Genomic DNA, 18,269 nt, shown 5'->3' with positions numbered 1-18,269 from the left:
TCCTTATGCATATCTCTATCAGATCAAGATGCCTGGAATTAGCTCTTCCTGCCTCAGCTTCTGGGAGCGCTGGCATCACAAGTGTGTGCTCTACCGTTATTCTTGCTAAAAGAAAAACGACATGGAATATATACTATAAAAACAAAAGAGGAGAGCTATTGAGTTAGGTCCTGGTGTAAAAATTGGTCCTGAGGAATTTTGAGGAAATACATTATTTGCAAAGTACTGATTTCAATAGTTGGTGGTTCTTTTCATGGGGGAGTTAAAGAGAAGCCAGCGTCACTGGTACTGGATGGTCTAATCTTTAGCGTAGTTTTTGGTTTGAGGCTTGCAAGACATCGAAGCGTTCGAATATATGCTGGAATACGTACATCCGTGTATATGTGTATGTTTATATCTGAAAGATTGCCTTTGGCAGCTGAAGCCTGCCCTGTGACTGCTCTCAGTAACGTTTTCGGAGGGTCAGGGAGGAGAAAGGTCACCCTCACAGAGGACTGGCAAAGGGCCAAACTGAAAAAGCAAGGCTGCCTCCTGAGTGCAGAGAGCTAGCCGCTCCGGGCCTTGGGATAATTTCTGCAGGCCATTGCTGGCTCAGCCCAACACGGGCGGTTCTGACAGCATTTTAGGCCCTCTGGGCACTTTCACAAAGCCAGACCTGAAGAAAGCGAAATGCTTCGGTGAAATTTGTCAGGAGTCCCTTTATCGAAGCTATTTGAAACAGAGTTAGAAACAATTCTTGGGCTCATTAGTTGACACATCTTACACAAGGTGGGTCCGTGTGAACCATGGAGGCTGAGAAGTTTTCATAACACGTCTTCTCTTCTTCCACCGTTTACTGGGTAAACAACCATTTCTACCTTAAAGAACAAGCGGATCTGCAGTCCAACTTTTCCGGAGGTGGGCGACCGACCTCCGCTTTCTCTACGTATTTCCGCTTCTGCTCATGTGACCGGGGTACAGTGTCCACTCCTTCCCATCACGGTTTCTTCCTGGTCTGCAGACCGACACGTCACTTCTCGGCTCTCAACCAAACTGTTCAGAGCACGCTCTTTCCGCGGGTTTCCCTCCCCCGCGTTGGCCTATCACAGCTCGGTGGGAACTCGTGGTCACGCCTCTCAATGGGTTGAATGATAGCTACATTGTCCACTCAAAAGGAGGAATCTAGACTTGTTCCACGCCCTCGAAATGACAGACAGAACCGTTATCCTGTCGGTCCCCTGAAGTGGTCATTGACCGAGGCCAGCCAATGCGGAGTGGGCAGGGAGGCGGGCCTTGGCTACTGTCAGGGTTGGGTGCGCCGCTGAACGGATGGCAGGGGGAGCAGAGTGGGTTCCGGAGGAGCATCCGTGGGGTGAGAAGGCTCTTGGGTAGCGATAGGGGGTTAGCGGCAGGTGCTGCGCTGGGTGTTGGCGGGCTTGAACGAGGTGCTGGAGGCTGGCCTGTAAAAGTGGGGAGCCGAGCCCTGCTTGCGGCCTGGCGGAGGAGGGGGCGTGGGGTGTGAGGTGTGGAGGTCTAGGCACTGGGACACTGGACGATCGGAGGAAGGATCTTGGTAGAGCAATGCACTCTGGCCATGAGGGCGTGGGACACAGGATCTTGGCACTAGCTTGGAAGGGCCACGCAGAGTGTGCTGAGGTGGTGGGGTCGGGGTCAGTGAGGGTGCGCCAGAGGACGTGGAAAAGAGTTGGGAAAACCACCGAGGCTGCAGCCCTAGAATTTAGAGCTGGGGTTGTTAGGGTGTAAAGGCTTGCAGACAGCTGAGAAGCAGAGAGATGAGGAGCCGATAAGAAAAGCTTCTTTTCTCTTTCTGTACCCTGTCGGTGTGTGCAGATTACCAAGAACGGGATGAAAACTTGCACTATTCAGCTTTAAATTACTAGTAGCTAGCTGCCTTTACTCAGTTTTCAAGCCTAGGTTTTAGCATTCGCCCTGCCTTTGCTTACTCTTCAGGTTTATGGATCATATCAGCTCGGTGGTGTTTAGTGTCACCTATCTCCGGAGAACAACTACAAACCCAAGAGATGGGACTGAGTTGTTCACTTCCCGGAATTAGTGCGTGATAAGTCTTCCCTTTGGAATTATAATTAAACACACCAGCCCAAACTGCTCTTTTGCTATAGTTAATTAAAGGAGAGATGCTAGACTTCGAAGTGTGACTCTTCGTGTTTCCATTTTATTCAGTGTTATCCTTTTCCAGCATTCCCCCCCCCCCCCCCCCCCAATCCTGGAAAGAAGAGAACAAGATAGTGGAGCCCCACGCCCTGCATAGTTTTGAATGGTGCCACATTTTCTCTGTTGCTGTATTCTTTGTTCCTTAGTCCTTAACACACCTCTGGTCAATAACTAATTACAATTCTGAACTGTCTGCAGATTGCTTCTGTTACTATCATCCATCCCAACAATTTGTTCTGGTTCAGAAGGAAAAACAATTTATATATATATATATATTTTTTTTTTTCCCCCCCTCGCTCTAGATTTTTATCTGGCGTTCTGGGTCATTGAATGTGTTGTTTAATTCATCAGCGTCTGTTACAGGGAAATAGACCTGAGCAGTAGTTACAGTATGAATTGCAAAAATAAGTATGTAGCGGCCTGAGTGTGTTTCTCTTTAGTGCATGGATTGCACTTTGCATTAGTGATCACCTGTTTTTTAGATGGCCAGGGAGCATGCACACTGGGATTTGGAACAGAAAGAAGCTTGTAACCAGTTGAGGCTTAGACTTAGGACTGAGAATTATGTCCAATCAGCCATGATTTCTAAATTTCTACTTTCACTTCCCTCCCTCCCTACGTCCTTCCCTCCCCAAATTACCCCCTTCTCTTTACTCCCACCCTCAGCCCCAACCCCTAAACTAATGTGGCAAGGTCTCACATTAACTCAAGCTGACCTAGAACTTAACTCTGTATATCCATGCGGAACTCAACAGTACAATGACCCTCCTTCCTCAGTGTCACCAAGTGGTGGGAATCTAGACATGGCTAGTATACCTGGCTTGTCTGGTCTCCTCCCTTGCCCAGTCATCCATTTCCGTGATTGCTTTCTTTTCCCCCTTTAACAAGTGCCTTTGTTTGGTCTTCCATATTTGCATTTCCACATCCTTTCTTCTACCCTTCCCCCTCCCCGTCTGTTTCTGTCCGATTCTTCTGTCATACTTTTGCCAGCTGTACTTAGTAGATGTGCAAGTAGGAAACAGAATTGTGAGTGGAATAGTTATTTCTTTTTGTAGTACTGAAGATGGAAACCAGAGCCTTGTTGCCTCTTAGGCAAATGCTCTGTGGTCGAATTACATGGGCAGCCCTTTCAAGGAATTTTATTTTGAGACAGACTCTCACTAAATTGGCTAGTCTGGTCTGCAGCCTTTGATTCTCCTGCCTTAGTCTCCCGAGTAGCTGGGATTAGAGACATGTGTTCAGTGGTATGTTTTTGATTACTCTTTTTGGTCTTTTATTTTTGGCAGGGAAGGCAATATAACTAGGTTACTAGGTAACCGTGACTGGCCTGGAATATGCTGTAGATCAGACTGGCCTGCCTCTGCTTTCTGAGTATTGGGATTAAAGGCATGTGCCACCAAGCCTGGGCCTACTTTTTTGCTTTGACCCATAAACCTAATGTTTGCTTCCTTACTTGTGTAGTCCCAGGTTGGGTTACCTCTATGGTGTTTCTGTAGCTCATCTATACTTTGTGCTTCCTAACCATCATAAAAGATTAAAGCTAATTTAAGTAAGTTTAGGACATTCAATATCGTACTGTCTTACTTTTTCCATTTCAGGTATTTGAATATAGTCAGTTGCTACCCTTTGATGTCAAGATGACTAAGCTTGGATTTTTGCGATTGTCCTATGAGAAGCAGGACACACTTCTAAAGCTCCTCATCCTGTCGATGGCTGCTGTGTTATGTGAGTCTAAGTGTATGCTTCTCCTTGGAGTTGGAATGATGAAAAATTAAAAGCAGCTTTTAAAAACATGGTTATTCTTTTAGCAGATTACTGTTTTCCTTTTTAAATTATTTATTTTATTTATACGAGTACACTGTAGCTGCCTTCAGATACACCAGAAGAGAGCATCGGATCCTATTACGGATGGTTGTGAGCCACCATGTGGTTGCTGGGAATTGAACTCAGGACCTCTGAAAGAGCAGTCAGTACTTTAAATGGCTGAGCCATCTCTCCAGCCCAAGATTGCCGTTCCTTTTGCCATTTCTCACTAAATTTTATTTATTTTTTTTTACTTAGTCACTTTACATCCTGCTCACTGTTCCTTTCCCATCTCACTGGTATAATTTTATGAAGGTAGAATAACCCAAGAAGTATAAACCTTAGGGCTGTTGATAGGAAAAGTTGGCAGCATTCTGTGTTGGTTCTATATTCCCATTGGCTGAAAGAAAGTGGAAGCTATTAGATGTTGACTTTTTTAAAAAATTATTTATTCTTTTTTAATTTGATGTGCATTGGTGTTTTTGCCTGCATATATGTCTATGTGAGAGTGTTGGATCTCCTGGAACTGGAGTTATAGACAGGTGTGAACTGCCATTTTGTTGCTGGGAATCGAACCCAGGTCCTCTGGAAGAGCAGTCAGTGCTCTTTACCACGGAGCCATCTCTTCAGCTTCCAGGTGTTGAATTTTGTAAAAGATTTATCTTCTACAAGAGAGTAGATTTATCTGTCTATCCCAGGGCACTGCAGTGAGGAATTATCTGGACGAGGTTCATTGAGTCTGGAAAGACCATCTAAATGGGACGATGCCCTTCTGTAGGCAGTGGTCCTGAATTGAATTGAAAAGAGGAAGTGAGCAGAACAGCAATTGGCTTCTTCCTGTTTGTTGCTAATGCTCTGCTGCCCTCTTCCCTGAGCATTGCTCCCTCCTCCTGGACCTGTGAGCCCAGATGGACCTATTCTCCCTTACATCAGGGTATTTATCTCAGCACTAGGAAAAGAAATTCGTGTGAGGCAGAGTTGCTGATACCCAGATTGGCCTCAGCTCCTCTCTCAGCTTAAGTGCTGGCATTGTAAGCATACACTACTGCACCTTAGTATTTCTGAAAATCTTTTGAGAACTTGATGCTTTTAAAGCTTTCTCAGCGCTTCATGAGCCATACGGATATCCTTGCTCGATACATCTCTTCGTTCATCCCAAGATTAAGATAGGGGGGGTGTTTATATGTAAAAGATGGCCAGATTCAGTATTAGCTAATTATGATCTGACAGGCTTTGTGTAATATAACAAATAGTTAAGAGTATCCCATTTAAGTGAAAAAATGTGGACACCTTTGTCAGACTTGCAGTATTTCTTCCAGGTGGTGAGAGATGAAGACTGCCTTCGGGAGCTGTTGTGCATCCTCTGACTCTGGTGCTAAAGAACCGTAGTTCCCTAGTCACGCTACTGCTCGCCTTCTGCTGTCCGTCAATAGCTTGCCACCAATTAACATATTCATTCTCTGGGTTTTGCAGCTTTTTCTACTCGTCTTTTTGCTGTGCTCAGATTTGAAAGTGTCATCCATGAGTTCGATCCGTGAGTACCTTTACTCTGATAGTATTTCCTTCTAGCGATGTTGAAGACTGTGGGTTTTATATGTTTAAATTCCAGTTAGTTCTTCAGTGGTGGAGATTATTTTCAGCACATTTAAAGGACGACTTCCTCACGGTTTCCAATGGCGTCGTATGAAGTCAAAAATGTAATAGGCTGCTGTGACGCCTTCCTGGCTAGGTTAAGAGAAATCTGGCTTTTTATTTTGATCAAGTACAGTAATGAACCTTAAGGAAAGAGTCCTTGACTATGTTTAAGTCTATAAAGAATATCATAGGACTGGAGAGATAGCTCAGCAGTTAAGAGCACTGGCTGCTCTACCAGAGGACCTGGGTTCAATTCCCAGCACCCACATGGCAGCTCTCAACTGTCTCTAACTCCAGTTCCAGGGGATCTGATACCTTCTCATAGATATACATGTAGCCAAATTACCAATGTACATAAAATTAAAAAAAGAATATCGTAAGTCATAAACTTGAGATCATAACTTCTTTTCCGTTTATTTTTATAGTTGAAATTGGGCTTATTGTTAAATTTGAAGGCATTAAAAATAATACAGCTATGAGAGTTTGATACTGTGACAAATACCTATGGTCCTGGGCTGTATGTGAGAGTCTCTATCTCAAAAAATTAAAAACAAAACCAAACATTACAAACTAAAAATGAAACAGCTTGGGCATGGTGGCGGTGGCACATGTCTTTAATCCTAGCACGTGGGAGGAAGAAACAGGCAACCTGGTCTGTGAGAGCAAGACCAGGTTGGTTTACATCGTCAGTCCCCGCCAGTGAGTACAAGGCAGTAGAGTAAGATCCTGTCTCGAGAGAACCAAACGCAATAGAACAGAAATCAACATGGGCCTGGAGAGATGGTTGAGTACCCACTGTTTTTGCAGAGGGTCTACATCGAGTTTCCACCACCCAGGTAAGACGGCTCACTACCATGAGGCCTCTGACTTCTTGAGACACCTTCATAAACACTTAATTAAAAAAAAAAAAACAAACCCTCCCAAGTCTTCACTAAAAAGTCTAAGATTTTATTAACTTAAAAAAGTATAGTGACAAGGCCCTGGGTTCGGTCCCCAGCTCCAGGAAAAAAAAAAAAAAAAAAAAGAAAAAGTATAATGACAGGCTGGAGAGATGGCTCAGTGATTAAGAACCCCGACTGCTCTTCCAGAGGTCCTGAGTTCAAATCCCAGCAGCCACATAGTGGCTCACAACCATCTGTAAAGAGATCTGATGCCCTCTTCTGGTGTGTCTGAAGACAGCTACAGTGTACTTATATATAATAAATGAATAAGTCTTTAAAAAAAAAGTACAGTGACGCCTTCAGTAGTATTAATAACTAGCATTAGCTGCATGTGGTGGTGCATACCTATAACTTCAGGACCCTAGGGTCCAAGAGGCAAGAGGTTTGTGGCAAGTTGAAAGTCAGGTCTCGATACATTGGTAGTAGGTCATCTCAAACAAAGAAACCAAATGGGCCAACAATATGACTCAGTGGGTAAAGGCACTTGCTGCTAGGATTCTGTTAGATCCCCAGAACTCACATGGTGGAGGGAAAGAGTTAATACTTAAAAGTTGTCCTCTACTCTCCACATATAGTGTGACACCACCTCCCCAAACCCCTTTAAACAATTTTATTTTTAAATCTAACATTTTCTAAGCATCTTTTCTTTTTGTTCTGTGTACTATGTTACAGATTTTCTTTAAATCCCTAGAACTACCCAATGAAATAGGGCACAGTTTTTTCTTCTGTTGATGAGAAGACCAGGACTGTGTCCACAGTTACACATTTACTAGATGGGAAACAAGGTTTGAACGTAGCTTTGTCTCGTTGCAGACTGGGGTCACTGTTAATGTTGGCTAAAGTTGAGGCTTATGCAAAACTTGGAAATGAGAGTTATAGATTTTTGACTTACAGAAAGCTTAGAAATAACACATTCATATTAAATAACATTTCGCAAAAGTTTAAGGTCTGTATTTTATATTTGTTTTCCTCATAAATGAGGAAACCTACTGTGCTGGTTAGTTTTGACTGTTAACTTGACACACTAGAATCACCTGGGAAGAGAGTCTTTGTTTTTTGAGACAGGATCTTACTTTGTCACCCTATCTGTCCCAAAACTCTATGTAGACCAGGCTGGCCTTGAAGTCACAGAGATTTGTCTGCCTGCCTCTGCCTTGTACTCACTGGAACTAAAAGTGTGTGCTACCACAGTAGCCTGGAAAGAGAGACTGGTGAGCTATCCACATCAGGTTGGTTTGTCGGCATGTCTGTGGGGGACTGTGCTGATTGTTAACTAGAAAGGAGGACCCGGTAGATGGCATCATTCCCTAGGTCCTGAATAGCCTAAGAGAGATGATAAGAGCAGACAGACGGGCGGACGGGCAGGCAGACCTGTGTGCATCCGTTTAGTTCTCTGTCGTCACCTGTGGATGTGACTGGATGTTTGATTTCTTTGCTGGCATGGACTGTTAATCGTAAGCCAAATACTTGCTTTTTCATCTTTCTTGTTTTTGTCTTACTCTAAATACATTCCTTCGTTTTGTAGTTTTTAAAAATAAATGATAGTTATGTCATTTCCTCGCTCTCCACTCTCTAACTCCTACTGACTTTTTTTGTCAGGGTATTTTATCACAGCAACAAAAATGAATACACAACACATACTGTTTTCTTCTTGTTTGCTTGTTTTTTGAGATAGAGTTTTATGCAGTTCAGGGTAGCTTCTAACCTGCTCTATAGCAGCTGAGCATGACTCTTAACTCCTATCCTCCTGTCTCCATCTCCTAAGTGCTGGAATTACAGGTATGTGCCCATGTCTAACTTTTGTCTCTCGATCAAACTGTTAGAGCTTCATTCTTAGACCTTCCAGATGGGCAAATACTGAGGTGAGCTAATCAGGGACAACAAAGTGTTTGCTGTAGTACTGGAAGACATTGTATACGTGATTTGACTATTCAAATCCTCTTTCTTAGTCTGCCTCCTACCTGTAGGTAATGTGCATGATTATGATAACACGTTGGCTGCCTTCTAGAGCCCTCATCCTTTCTGTCTCTCTGACAGTTACCAAACATATTTGTGAGGAACAGAAGGACAGAGCTTTATGATATTCACTGCTTCTCCTTACCTCAGCTATCGAAACTTGACTGACCAAGGAGAGAAATAGGGTTAGGGAGGTAGGCTGGGAAGTGGTTATCCATAGTTACAGACCCCATTTCTTTATTTGATTTTGTTCCACTTCCTTCTTCCTTTTTACTTAGGGAAAGGCTTACTCAGCCTGGCTTTTTTTTTTTTTTTTTGTTCTTTTTTTCGGAGCTGGGGACCGAACCCAGGGCCTTGCGCTTCCTAGGTAAGCGCTCTACCACTGAGCCCCAGCCCCTCAGCCCCTCAGCCTGGCTTTAAAAAACTGTTCATGTCTAGTTCTTAACTCTTCCTGTTAAACACTTTTTATGTAATGTTATGCTGTGCTGCATTGTAGGTGGTGTTCATTCATATTTGAAGTAAAGTGAGTGGACCTTGTTAGAAGTTAAAACACTCATTAGGAAGTTCTTGTTATCATGGGGTTAACTTTTCCTCCATTGTTCATATGGTGTTATACCAATATCTTTATAGATGTTTATTACTTAGAGGTTTCTATGTGTCTTTATGTGTGGTAGAGGAACAAAAAGTATGCTTGTCACTTGAAAAGGGTCAGATCTACTAGTTCATGCCTCAGAAGTCTTTTGGGTACTTGAATTCTTTTGCTGGCTTTGTTATCTACCACAGGCTATCCTCTTGAAGTGTACTGAGTGCTTTGTTGTGGATATTAGATTTCCAGTTCATTTCCTTCAGAGAAAAGCAGTGCTTTAATTGATAAACGTGTGGGATAGAAATAGAGACTTAAGTTAGTATAAATGATTTTGACAACTTAGTTTTTGGTAGTTAACTTTTTTCAAGTAATGCAGTATCCCTCAGTGGCTTAATCTGAAAAACAAGATCATTGCAAAGTAGGACACATTTGAGAACAGAGATTCGGGGACATGGTTCTTTTTCTTTCTTGCTCTAGGTACTTTAATTATCGGACTACCCGGTTTCTGGCTGAGGAGGGGTTTTATAAATTCCATAACTGGTTTGATGACCGGGCTTGGTACCCTTTGGGCCGAATCATTGGAGGAACAATTTACCCAGGTGAGGGGGACAGGATTTGTTGTGTTTATGAGGAAGTGTGGTGTTTGTATGATGTGAAACAACTATTTGTGTTTGCTTCAGGATACTTGTAATTTCATTCTGATTATAGATTTCCAAAAGTTGACCTTATGGAGAACATATGTGGGATAGTGGAGATGGGGAGAAGGGAGGATATCTTGCACATTCTGGATCTCTGATTGAATCTCAATAGAGAAGTGTAGAAATTTAGTACAACTGCTTTGATAGTATTTCTAATGCCTTGTCAAGACCTGTTGAAGTTTGGATTGACACTTTCTTGTTATTTTCTTACCAGGACAACCTAATGGGATTACTTTTTCCTGTTTCAGGCTTAATGATCACTTCTGCTGCAATCTACCATGTACTCCATTTCTTCCATATCACCATTGACATTCGGAATGTCTGTGTTTTCCTGGCCCCTCTTTTCTCCTCCTTCACCACCATCGTTACGTACCACCTTACCAAAGAGCTCAAGGTAAAGGATATGAGTGACAGGAAGCTTGGGACTGACTGTTGCTGAATCTCTAGTAGATACTGGAGGGGTTCAGGAATCTAGAGCCTGAAGGGCAGGGAGTGTTGAGGGGAGATGTACAAACATCTGCTTCCACCACAGATGGGGAACTAAATGACAGACCAAAGTAAGGATACCTCCGAAGTTCATCTTGGCGAACTGATTATTTTTATTAGGGTTAAAGAAATATGGGTGAGGGATTATTTAAATAAAAGTAGAGATGACTTAAAAAATGACAGACACATCACCAAAAGCCCACCCTAGCATCATGGGTGGCAGCTTACAAAAGCTGAAATTCCAGAGCTTACTGCTTGACTTGTAGACAGCTTGACAGATTGGAGAGTGTTTCTTCCAAGCAGCTCAGTTTGTCTAATCTCTTCCAGGCAACTTGGCAGGTTTGAGCTTCTGGGCTGCTCAGCTTGTCTGAGAATGTCTCTGGGCAATTCTTATTGTTTATATAAACTTGGGAAACCAGGGGCCTACTGAATCTGGTTTGTTTCAGGAACTTCCTAAAGCTTTTGAGTTGTTTACTTTCCGAGTTTAAGGCACTTCACTTCATGGGTAAAATGCCTTCCTTTAAAATAATGGTTCTCAACATGTGGGTCATGACCTTATCCCCCTTTTTAAAAAGATTTATTTATTTATTATAATATAAGTATTCTCCAGCTTTCTTCAGACACATCAGAAGAGGGCATCAGATCCCATTACAGATGGTTGTGAACTACCATGTGGTTGCTGGGATTTGAACACAGGACCTCTGGAAGAACAGTCGGTGCTCTTAACCACTCCAGCTCATGACCACTTTTCAAATCTCTGTGTTATATTTAAAATTTATAGCAGTAGCAAAATTATAGTTATGAAGTAGCAACAAAAAATAATTTTATGGTTTGGGGTTACTACAACATGAACTCTATTAAAGGACTGCAGTGTTAGGGGAGGTTGAGAACCACTGCTGTAGAACAACTTTAGTCTTCCCTTTAGGATGGCTTGTTAGATCTTGAAGGGAATTGGAAATTGTTACTTACTGGGGAGCCAGAGACTAAAGACATTTGTGAGTGGAGCATATGAACTTTTTTTTTTATTTATTTATTATATATAAGTACACTGTAGCTGTCCTCAGACACACCAGAAGAGGGCATCACATCCCATTACAGATGGTTGTGAGCCACCATGTGGTTGCTGGGATTTGAACTCAGGACCTCTGGAAGAGCAGTCAGTGCTCTTAACCACTGAGCCATCTCTCCAGCCCGTTTGCCCTTATGAGGGAACGTTTGAAACTCAAACATTTATGTAAAGAAATAAAAACAGCAGTTAATATATAAAAACTGTCATGTTTAGATTTTTAACCCCTTACTAATATAAGGAAAAAGGAAAAAAATACATTTTCCACAATGGTTATCTCAACTGGAAATAGGCATTTAGTAATTATTTGTTGATACATTTTAAAAAGCATTTTAAAATTAATTCTAAAGCATTTTGGCTTGGTAATGCTGATTCTCCTTTTCAGGTTTCTTGCTAACCTTAATTCTTTGGTTTCTATTCTTAGTCTGTGGCCTTAGTGTTAGGGAGGTACCTGGGAAATGACCAACTAGCAGGAGGGCTTGAGAAGCCAGGGTCAGTGTGGAAGACTTCATCCTTCAGTGTGATAATCAGTAAACAAATATTTTTGTTTATTTACATATTTTTTGAGTATGGTTTTATTCTGATCGTAAAGGTTGCCTGGTAACCCTGCAGCTTTATGGTCCAAGCTCTTGACATTGTTAGTCTAGGTAGATTATCACTTTTTATCGAGTTGTTGTTTGAAGATAGGATGTCATATGGCTAGCCACAGAATTGCCATTTTTCTGTCTCTCCTTTCCAAGAGTTGGGATTACATGTGTTTGCTATCATGCTTACTTCTTTTTTTTTTTTTTTTTCAATTTAGTTTTATTTTATGTACATTGGTATGAGGGTTTCAGATCTGTTGGAACTTGAATTATAGACAGTTCTGAGCTGCCATGTGGGTGCTGGAGATTGAACCTGGGTTCTTTGGAAGAGCAGCCAGTGAGTCATCTCTCTAATCTCTCTAGCCTTGCCTAGTTCTTTTTTAACTTAAAGAATAACTTTATTCCTTTATTGTAGAATTGGCTTTTTTTGTGATGTGTAGTCACTGTTAGAGGAGGGGACTAATAAACTTGTAGCTAAATAAGGCATTCTGCTGCAAATTCTCTGTTTTTGTTTTTGCTCTCTTTTTAGATAGAGTCTTACTGTGTAGTTCTGGCTGATCGTAAACTCACAGAGATTTACCTGCTTCTGCCTCTGCCTCTGGAGTGCTGAGATTAAAGGTGTGCGTCATCAGACCCAGTAGGCTCTGGTTTTGACAGCTCATTTGATTGTTATTATTTTGAGGCAGGGATGTAGTCCAAGCTAATTTTGTCTAGCCAAGGATGACCTTGAATGTCTGGTCTTCTTATGTAATCCCACCAGCTCGAATTCTGGGATTATGGGCACGTGCTACCTTGCTTGGTTTATGTGGTGCTAGGGATCAAAGCAGGGCTTCATGTATGCTAGGCACAGAAACACACTACCAGCCGAGATACATCCCTAATTACTCTCCTTTTACACTTTCTATTTTTGTTTGCTTTAGAAAGAAGAATGCTCTGACTTAGGTTGGTCTTGTACTTGCCTATTTCTGCCGAGATTACAGACCTGTTCCACTCTACCCCGCATCTCATATGATGTCTTAGTCTCAGTGTGTTTGTACTCAGTGTTAGATTTGATGTCCTCATTCAGAATTGACCATGAAGGTTTTGGCTTTGTTGTGCTCTGGGCATTTCTAGCATCTCCTATCAACCTTGCTCTCGATGTGTCCCTGATAAACAGAGTAGACTAGTAGGTCCTCAGTTATCTTAGAGGCATTATCAGTGTTAACTTCTACTGTTCCAGGACGCAGGAGCTGGGCTTCTTGCTGCTGCCATGATTGCTGTAGTTCCCGGGTATATTTCTCGATCTGTAGCTGGCTCCTATGATAATGAAGGTAAGATGTAGAATGTTGAAGGGGATATGTTTACTTTCTTATCTACTGAAGTTTCACAAGGTGCTGAATTTAGGTTCCTCTCTATTGTTTAGCAGTAATAAAACTGTAATTGGTGAGTAGATTAGAAATGAGCAGGAAGGGATCTTAGATAGGTATCCTCCTCCTATCATCTGATTTAGTTAGAGAGGTAGCTGGGAACTTTAAAAACTTAATATTTATTGTGTGTGTCTGCATGCATGCAGATCCATGCCTACGTCAAAGTCAGGACAGTTTGCAGCTGTCAGTTCTTCTCCATCATGTGGTTTTCAGGGCTTGAACTCAGGTCGTTAGACTTGGTAGCAAGTGCCTTTGCAGGCTGAACAATCTTGTCAGCTCAAGCTGGAACTTCTTAGCAGGTCTTTGCTTCCTCTCTGGACTCAAACTTAGTCATTTCAACATTGTGATCATTGCTTTAATTTTCCTAGTGTGTCTTTAAATTTCCAGTGACTTTTATTGGCTTATTTTCAATGCAACATTTTTGTTGAAACATTGGGGAACATGTTATAAGGATAGGTAATGAATTAGATTATTTTGTTCTATAATTAGGAAATTAAGAGATGGATAATAGGGGTTGGGGATTTAGCTCAGTGGTAGAGCGCTTGCCTAGTGAGCGCAAGGCCCTGGGTTTGGTCCCCAGCTCCAGAAAAAAAAAAGAAAAAAACAAAAAACAAAATTAAAAAAAAAAAAAAGAGAGATGGATAATAGCTGTTGTCTCATCTGTTAAGGAATATAATAATGTACCTATAAAAATAACTCTAGCTGAGTGTGGTTGCATTTACCTATACTTCTGGCACTTAAGCAGGAAGGTGGGAGTTCAAGGCCATCCTTGACTGTATAGTGAGTTTGAGGCCAGCATGGGCTGCATAAGACATTGTTTTAGAAAATAAAAATAGATTTAAAAACATCCCAAAGCTGGGCCTGGGCCATTCCTGTAATCTTAGCCTTCAAAGTGCAGAGGGAAGATGTGGGTGCTGGGAACCAAGTTTGGGATTTCTGAAACAACGGTATTTGTTCTTAGCCACTGAACCATTTTCAGTTCCTAGAAAAGTGGTTTTGTTTTGTTTTTCCTGGGTTTGGGGTGTATTGAGATGGGTTTCTCTATGTATCCTGGCTGTCCTGAATCTTACTCTGTAGACCACACAAACCACAAATTTAGAGATCTATCTGCCTCTGCCTTCTGCATGCTGGGATTAAAGGCCCAGCTCCTAGAAAAGTGTTCTGAGATTGCCTTGGTATCAGTTCTAAATCTCTGTTGTTTTCTGCAGGAATTGCTATCTTTTGCATGCTGCTTACTTACTACATGTGGATCAAGGCAGTGAAGACTGGTTCCATCTATTGGGCTGCCAAGTGTGCTCTTGCTTATTTCTACATGGTAACTTCCTGTGTGTGTGTGTGTGTGTGTGTGTGTGTGTGTGTGTGTGTGTGTGTACACGTAAACATGTCTCCTCTGTGTCTCTTTGTCTTTTTTCTGGTGCAAGGCATTGAGCCCATAGTAGGCATCTGCTTTATCACTGGGCTACATCTCCAGCCTCTCTCTATATTTTTAATTTAAAATTTTTCTTTTCCCCCTAGTTCTCTTTGATATGGAGTCTCATGTATCCTAGGTTGTTCTCAAACTCTGTAGCTGAGGATGACCTTCTGATCCTCCTGCCTCTACTTCTTGAGAGCTGGGATTGCAGATGTGTGTTACTGTAAAGTTATAAAGATGGAGTTTCTATTATCCCATACTAGGTCCAGCACCGCAGTGCCCCAAGACATCTGGTAGTTATCTTCATCTCAGTCAGCAAAGCCTCTCACTCACTTTGCTCTATCCCATATCACACTGCTGATGGCTTCTCTCTGAGCCTGGCAACAATCTCTCTACTTATCTAGTTCCCAAGGCAGGCTGCCACCATGCCAGAAATATACATCCCAATTCCGTGGTGGCCTGATGTCTCCAGCCACCACATACTCTCTTGAGCTTAAATTACCACATGAAAGAACACATAACACAATAACCTCTGATCCAATTGATAAGATGTAATTTGCTCATCTAGACACACAAAGCCCTGTGCACATGCATCCCTTAAGAACGTTCATAACAACCTGTAAAGGTACAGAGAGGAGTCTTAACATTCGTCTCCATGTTCTCCTGGCCGCTTCTCTCACCTCACTCCAGTCTCCTCCTCTCTCTAAAACTTTTATCCCACCCATCTTTCCTTCTCGTCCAGTGACAGGCCTTGTTCTATCTTGTACCTGCCTTCACCTGTATGACATCATCCTACAGATATGTACCATAACGTCTGGGTTATACAATGCCTGGGATTGAAACCAGGGCTTTGTGTGTGCTTGGAAGCTCTCTACTAACCTAGCTATATCCCTGACCCTCTTTTTTTTTTTTCAGTCTGCTAATAAAAAATTTCAAATTCTTTATTACTGTTTTTCCTATGGATACATACTGGTTTTCTTCTATTTTTGTTATATTTCCCTTAAAATTTACCTTTTCTTTTTTTTTTTTTAAAGATTTATTCATTTATTATATATAAATACACTGTAGCTGTCTTCAGATACACCAGAAGAGGGAATCGGATCTCTTTACAGATGGTTGTGAGCCACCATGTGGTTGCTGGGAATTGAACTCAGGACCTCTGGAAGAGTAGTCAGTGCTCTTAACCACTGAGCCATCTCTCCAGCCCAAAATTTACCTTTTCTAATACATATTTTTTTGGTATAATTTTACATCTACCTCTTGACTTTCTTTACATCTCGCTTCTATGAGATTTTGTGTGTGATATAATTGGTTCCATCTATGTTTATACTGTAGCTTGGTACGTCTTGGGTCCTAGTTCAGCATGGCGTGAGTAGTGCTCAAAGGGACTGTTCTTTGTGTCCTCACAGGTCTCGTCATGGGGAGGCTATGTGTTTCTGATCAACTTGATCCCTCTTCACGTCCTGGTGCTAATGCTCACAGGCCGTTTTTCTCACCGGATCTACGTAGCCTACTGTACTGTGTACTGCCTGGGGACCATTCTTTCCATGCAGATCTCCTTTGTTGGATTCCAGGTAAACCCGAGACTTCGTAGAATTTTCTCAGTGGCTTCAACTCGGTTGACTTAGGTTGGGTTCTCTTAAGAATTTGGATTACAGTTTGCATTTTGGGCTGCTTTTTAACTGAAACAACTGGATCATTGGTTATTAGGATCTGCTTCTAGTTGCGTGTCAGTATTTACTGCATGCTCTTTGAATTTAATGGCTCTTTGTCTTGAGTTTGTGTGAGGAAGAGGCCCAGTTTAGTTAAACAAGGTTGATTTAAATAATCAAAGTTTAAATTTCAAAAAAGCTTCAAATTCCAGGCTTTTTAGTGGAAATGATCCCATTTCATAGCAGTGAACTCTAATCATCTTAATGGGGCCAATGTGAGCTCTTGAAAAAGTAAGACACAAACTTTTTACCCAAGTTACAATATACAGTTAACAGGAAACTGTGTGTGCTTGGTTTCTTATGTATAGTTCTCACCTTTAAAGATAAGCAAATATTTTTAGTCACTCAATATATAAAATTTGCTATTTGTTGGAATGTGTAAGAGATATAATGTGCTAATCCTTGAGGAAGTTGGAGAAAAAAATGCATACAGCTGTCTGTAGTCTACACAGTTCAGTGGTTCTAGAAGGTTCTTTCTGGAACATCACCGTTAATAGTGTCTGGACACTTGTTAGAAATGAACATTCTGTAGAGGTAAGAGGATTAAGAATTCAAGGCCATCTTTGACTACATAGTCAGTTCAAGGCCATCCTGGAAAACCTGAAACCCTGTCTCAGCAAACAGCAGAAGGAACACATCAAGAACCCAGGCCAAACCGAACTAAGCTAAGAGGGACAATAAAAGAGGCCTGTTGAGTGAGAGACTCTGGGGTGGCAGCCTGCTTTAACACTGGCTAGACCAGTGCTCAGCCCGTTGGTTATGATGCCCACTATATTTAGAGAACCACTGTGCATGGAAGAGATAACTTACATACTAAAGGAGAGCTGGTGCTGTGAGACATGGCAGCCATTGGTTTGTCAGGTTTGGTGATGATAGTTACATTCAATTTTAACTGGTGAGTTTTAGTGAAAGGGAATGTGGGGAAAATGCCAGTCTACTCTAAGGAAATAGTGGAGCAAATGGCACAGGTGTGATTGTGATGGTGTGTGGTATGCTTTGTTGGCCTCTAAACATTCCTCGGAAAATAGAGTTGGTAAATTAAACCCTCTTGTATTGGTCCTCATTCATTTTGGAACTTCAGAACTCATTTGACTCCTTGAGCTAAATGGATCAGGAAAATGCCAATCTTGGATGAACTCATTCTGGGTTTTTGTTTTGTTTTGTCGATTTGCTCCTAATATTGCCATATATGATTACCTACCTTCCCCCTAGCCTGTCCTCTCATCAGAACACATGGCGGCCTTTGGAGTGTTTGGTCTGTGTCAGATCCATGCTTTCGTAGATTACCTGCGCAGCAAGTTGAATCCACAGCAATTTGAAGTTCTTTTCCGGAGTGTTATCTCCCTGGTTGGCTTCGTCCTCCTCACCGTGGGCGCTCTCCTCATGCTGACAGGTAGAGGATTCTTTAGCTTTTCTTTTTATTTCAAGCACTAAAGTTATCCTTAAAAAACTAATTAATTTAATTTTATGTATGGGTGTTTTGCTGCCTGAATGCCTGTGTACCACACGTGTGTCTGGTCCCTGAGTAGGCCAGAAGAGTACTTGAGATTCTTAGAATTGGAGTTGCAGACGGTAGTGAGCCACCACATGGTTACTGGGAACTGAACCCATGTCCTCTGCAAGACCAGCAAGTGCTCTTAACTGTGAGACATCTCTCCAGTCCCAGAGCCCTACTTTTAAAACATTCACTCTGCTTGTTAGCCTGTTTGGATTCTGCAGAGCAGAGTATCTTTGGAGAGCTGCTGAAAGGACTGTCTAACCTTGCCAGTCTTTTCTCAGTTTTGTTTTCCTTGCCTATTGGTTAGCTTGTAGA

General features: G+C 41.9%; 1 protein-coding gene across 1 annotated transcript in view; it reads left to right on the top strand.

Moving 5' to 3' along the window:
- Nucleotides 1-1,291: 1,291 nt before the first annotated feature.
- The window catches only part of Stt3a (STT3 oligosaccharyltransferase complex catalytic subunit A), a 39,681-nt gene continuing 22,703 nt past the window's right edge, over nucleotides 1,292-18,269 (top strand). The window contains 9 exon segments of the mRNA NM_001134749.3: nucleotides 1,292-1,351; nucleotides 3,771-3,897; nucleotides 5,449-5,509; nucleotides 9,571-9,692; nucleotides 10,040-10,185; nucleotides 13,147-13,237; nucleotides 14,542-14,648; nucleotides 16,154-16,318; nucleotides 17,669-17,849. Of these exon segments, the coding sequence (NP_001128221.1) occupies nucleotides 3,810-3,897; nucleotides 5,449-5,509; nucleotides 9,571-9,692; nucleotides 10,040-10,185; nucleotides 13,147-13,237; nucleotides 14,542-14,648; nucleotides 16,154-16,318; nucleotides 17,669-17,849 (961 nt within the window). The 5' untranslated portion in view covers nucleotides 1,292-1,351; nucleotides 3,771-3,809.

Source organism: Rattus norvegicus, chromosome 8, assembly GCF_021556685.1.
Source record: "Rattus norvegicus strain SHRSP/BbbUtx chromosome 8, alternate assembly SHRSP_T2T, whole genome shotgun sequence".
In the NCBI taxonomy this organism is placed as follows: Eukaryota; Metazoa; Chordata; class Mammalia; order Rodentia; family Muridae; genus Rattus; species Rattus norvegicus.
This window is presented reverse-complemented; position numbering and strand designations above follow the sequence as displayed.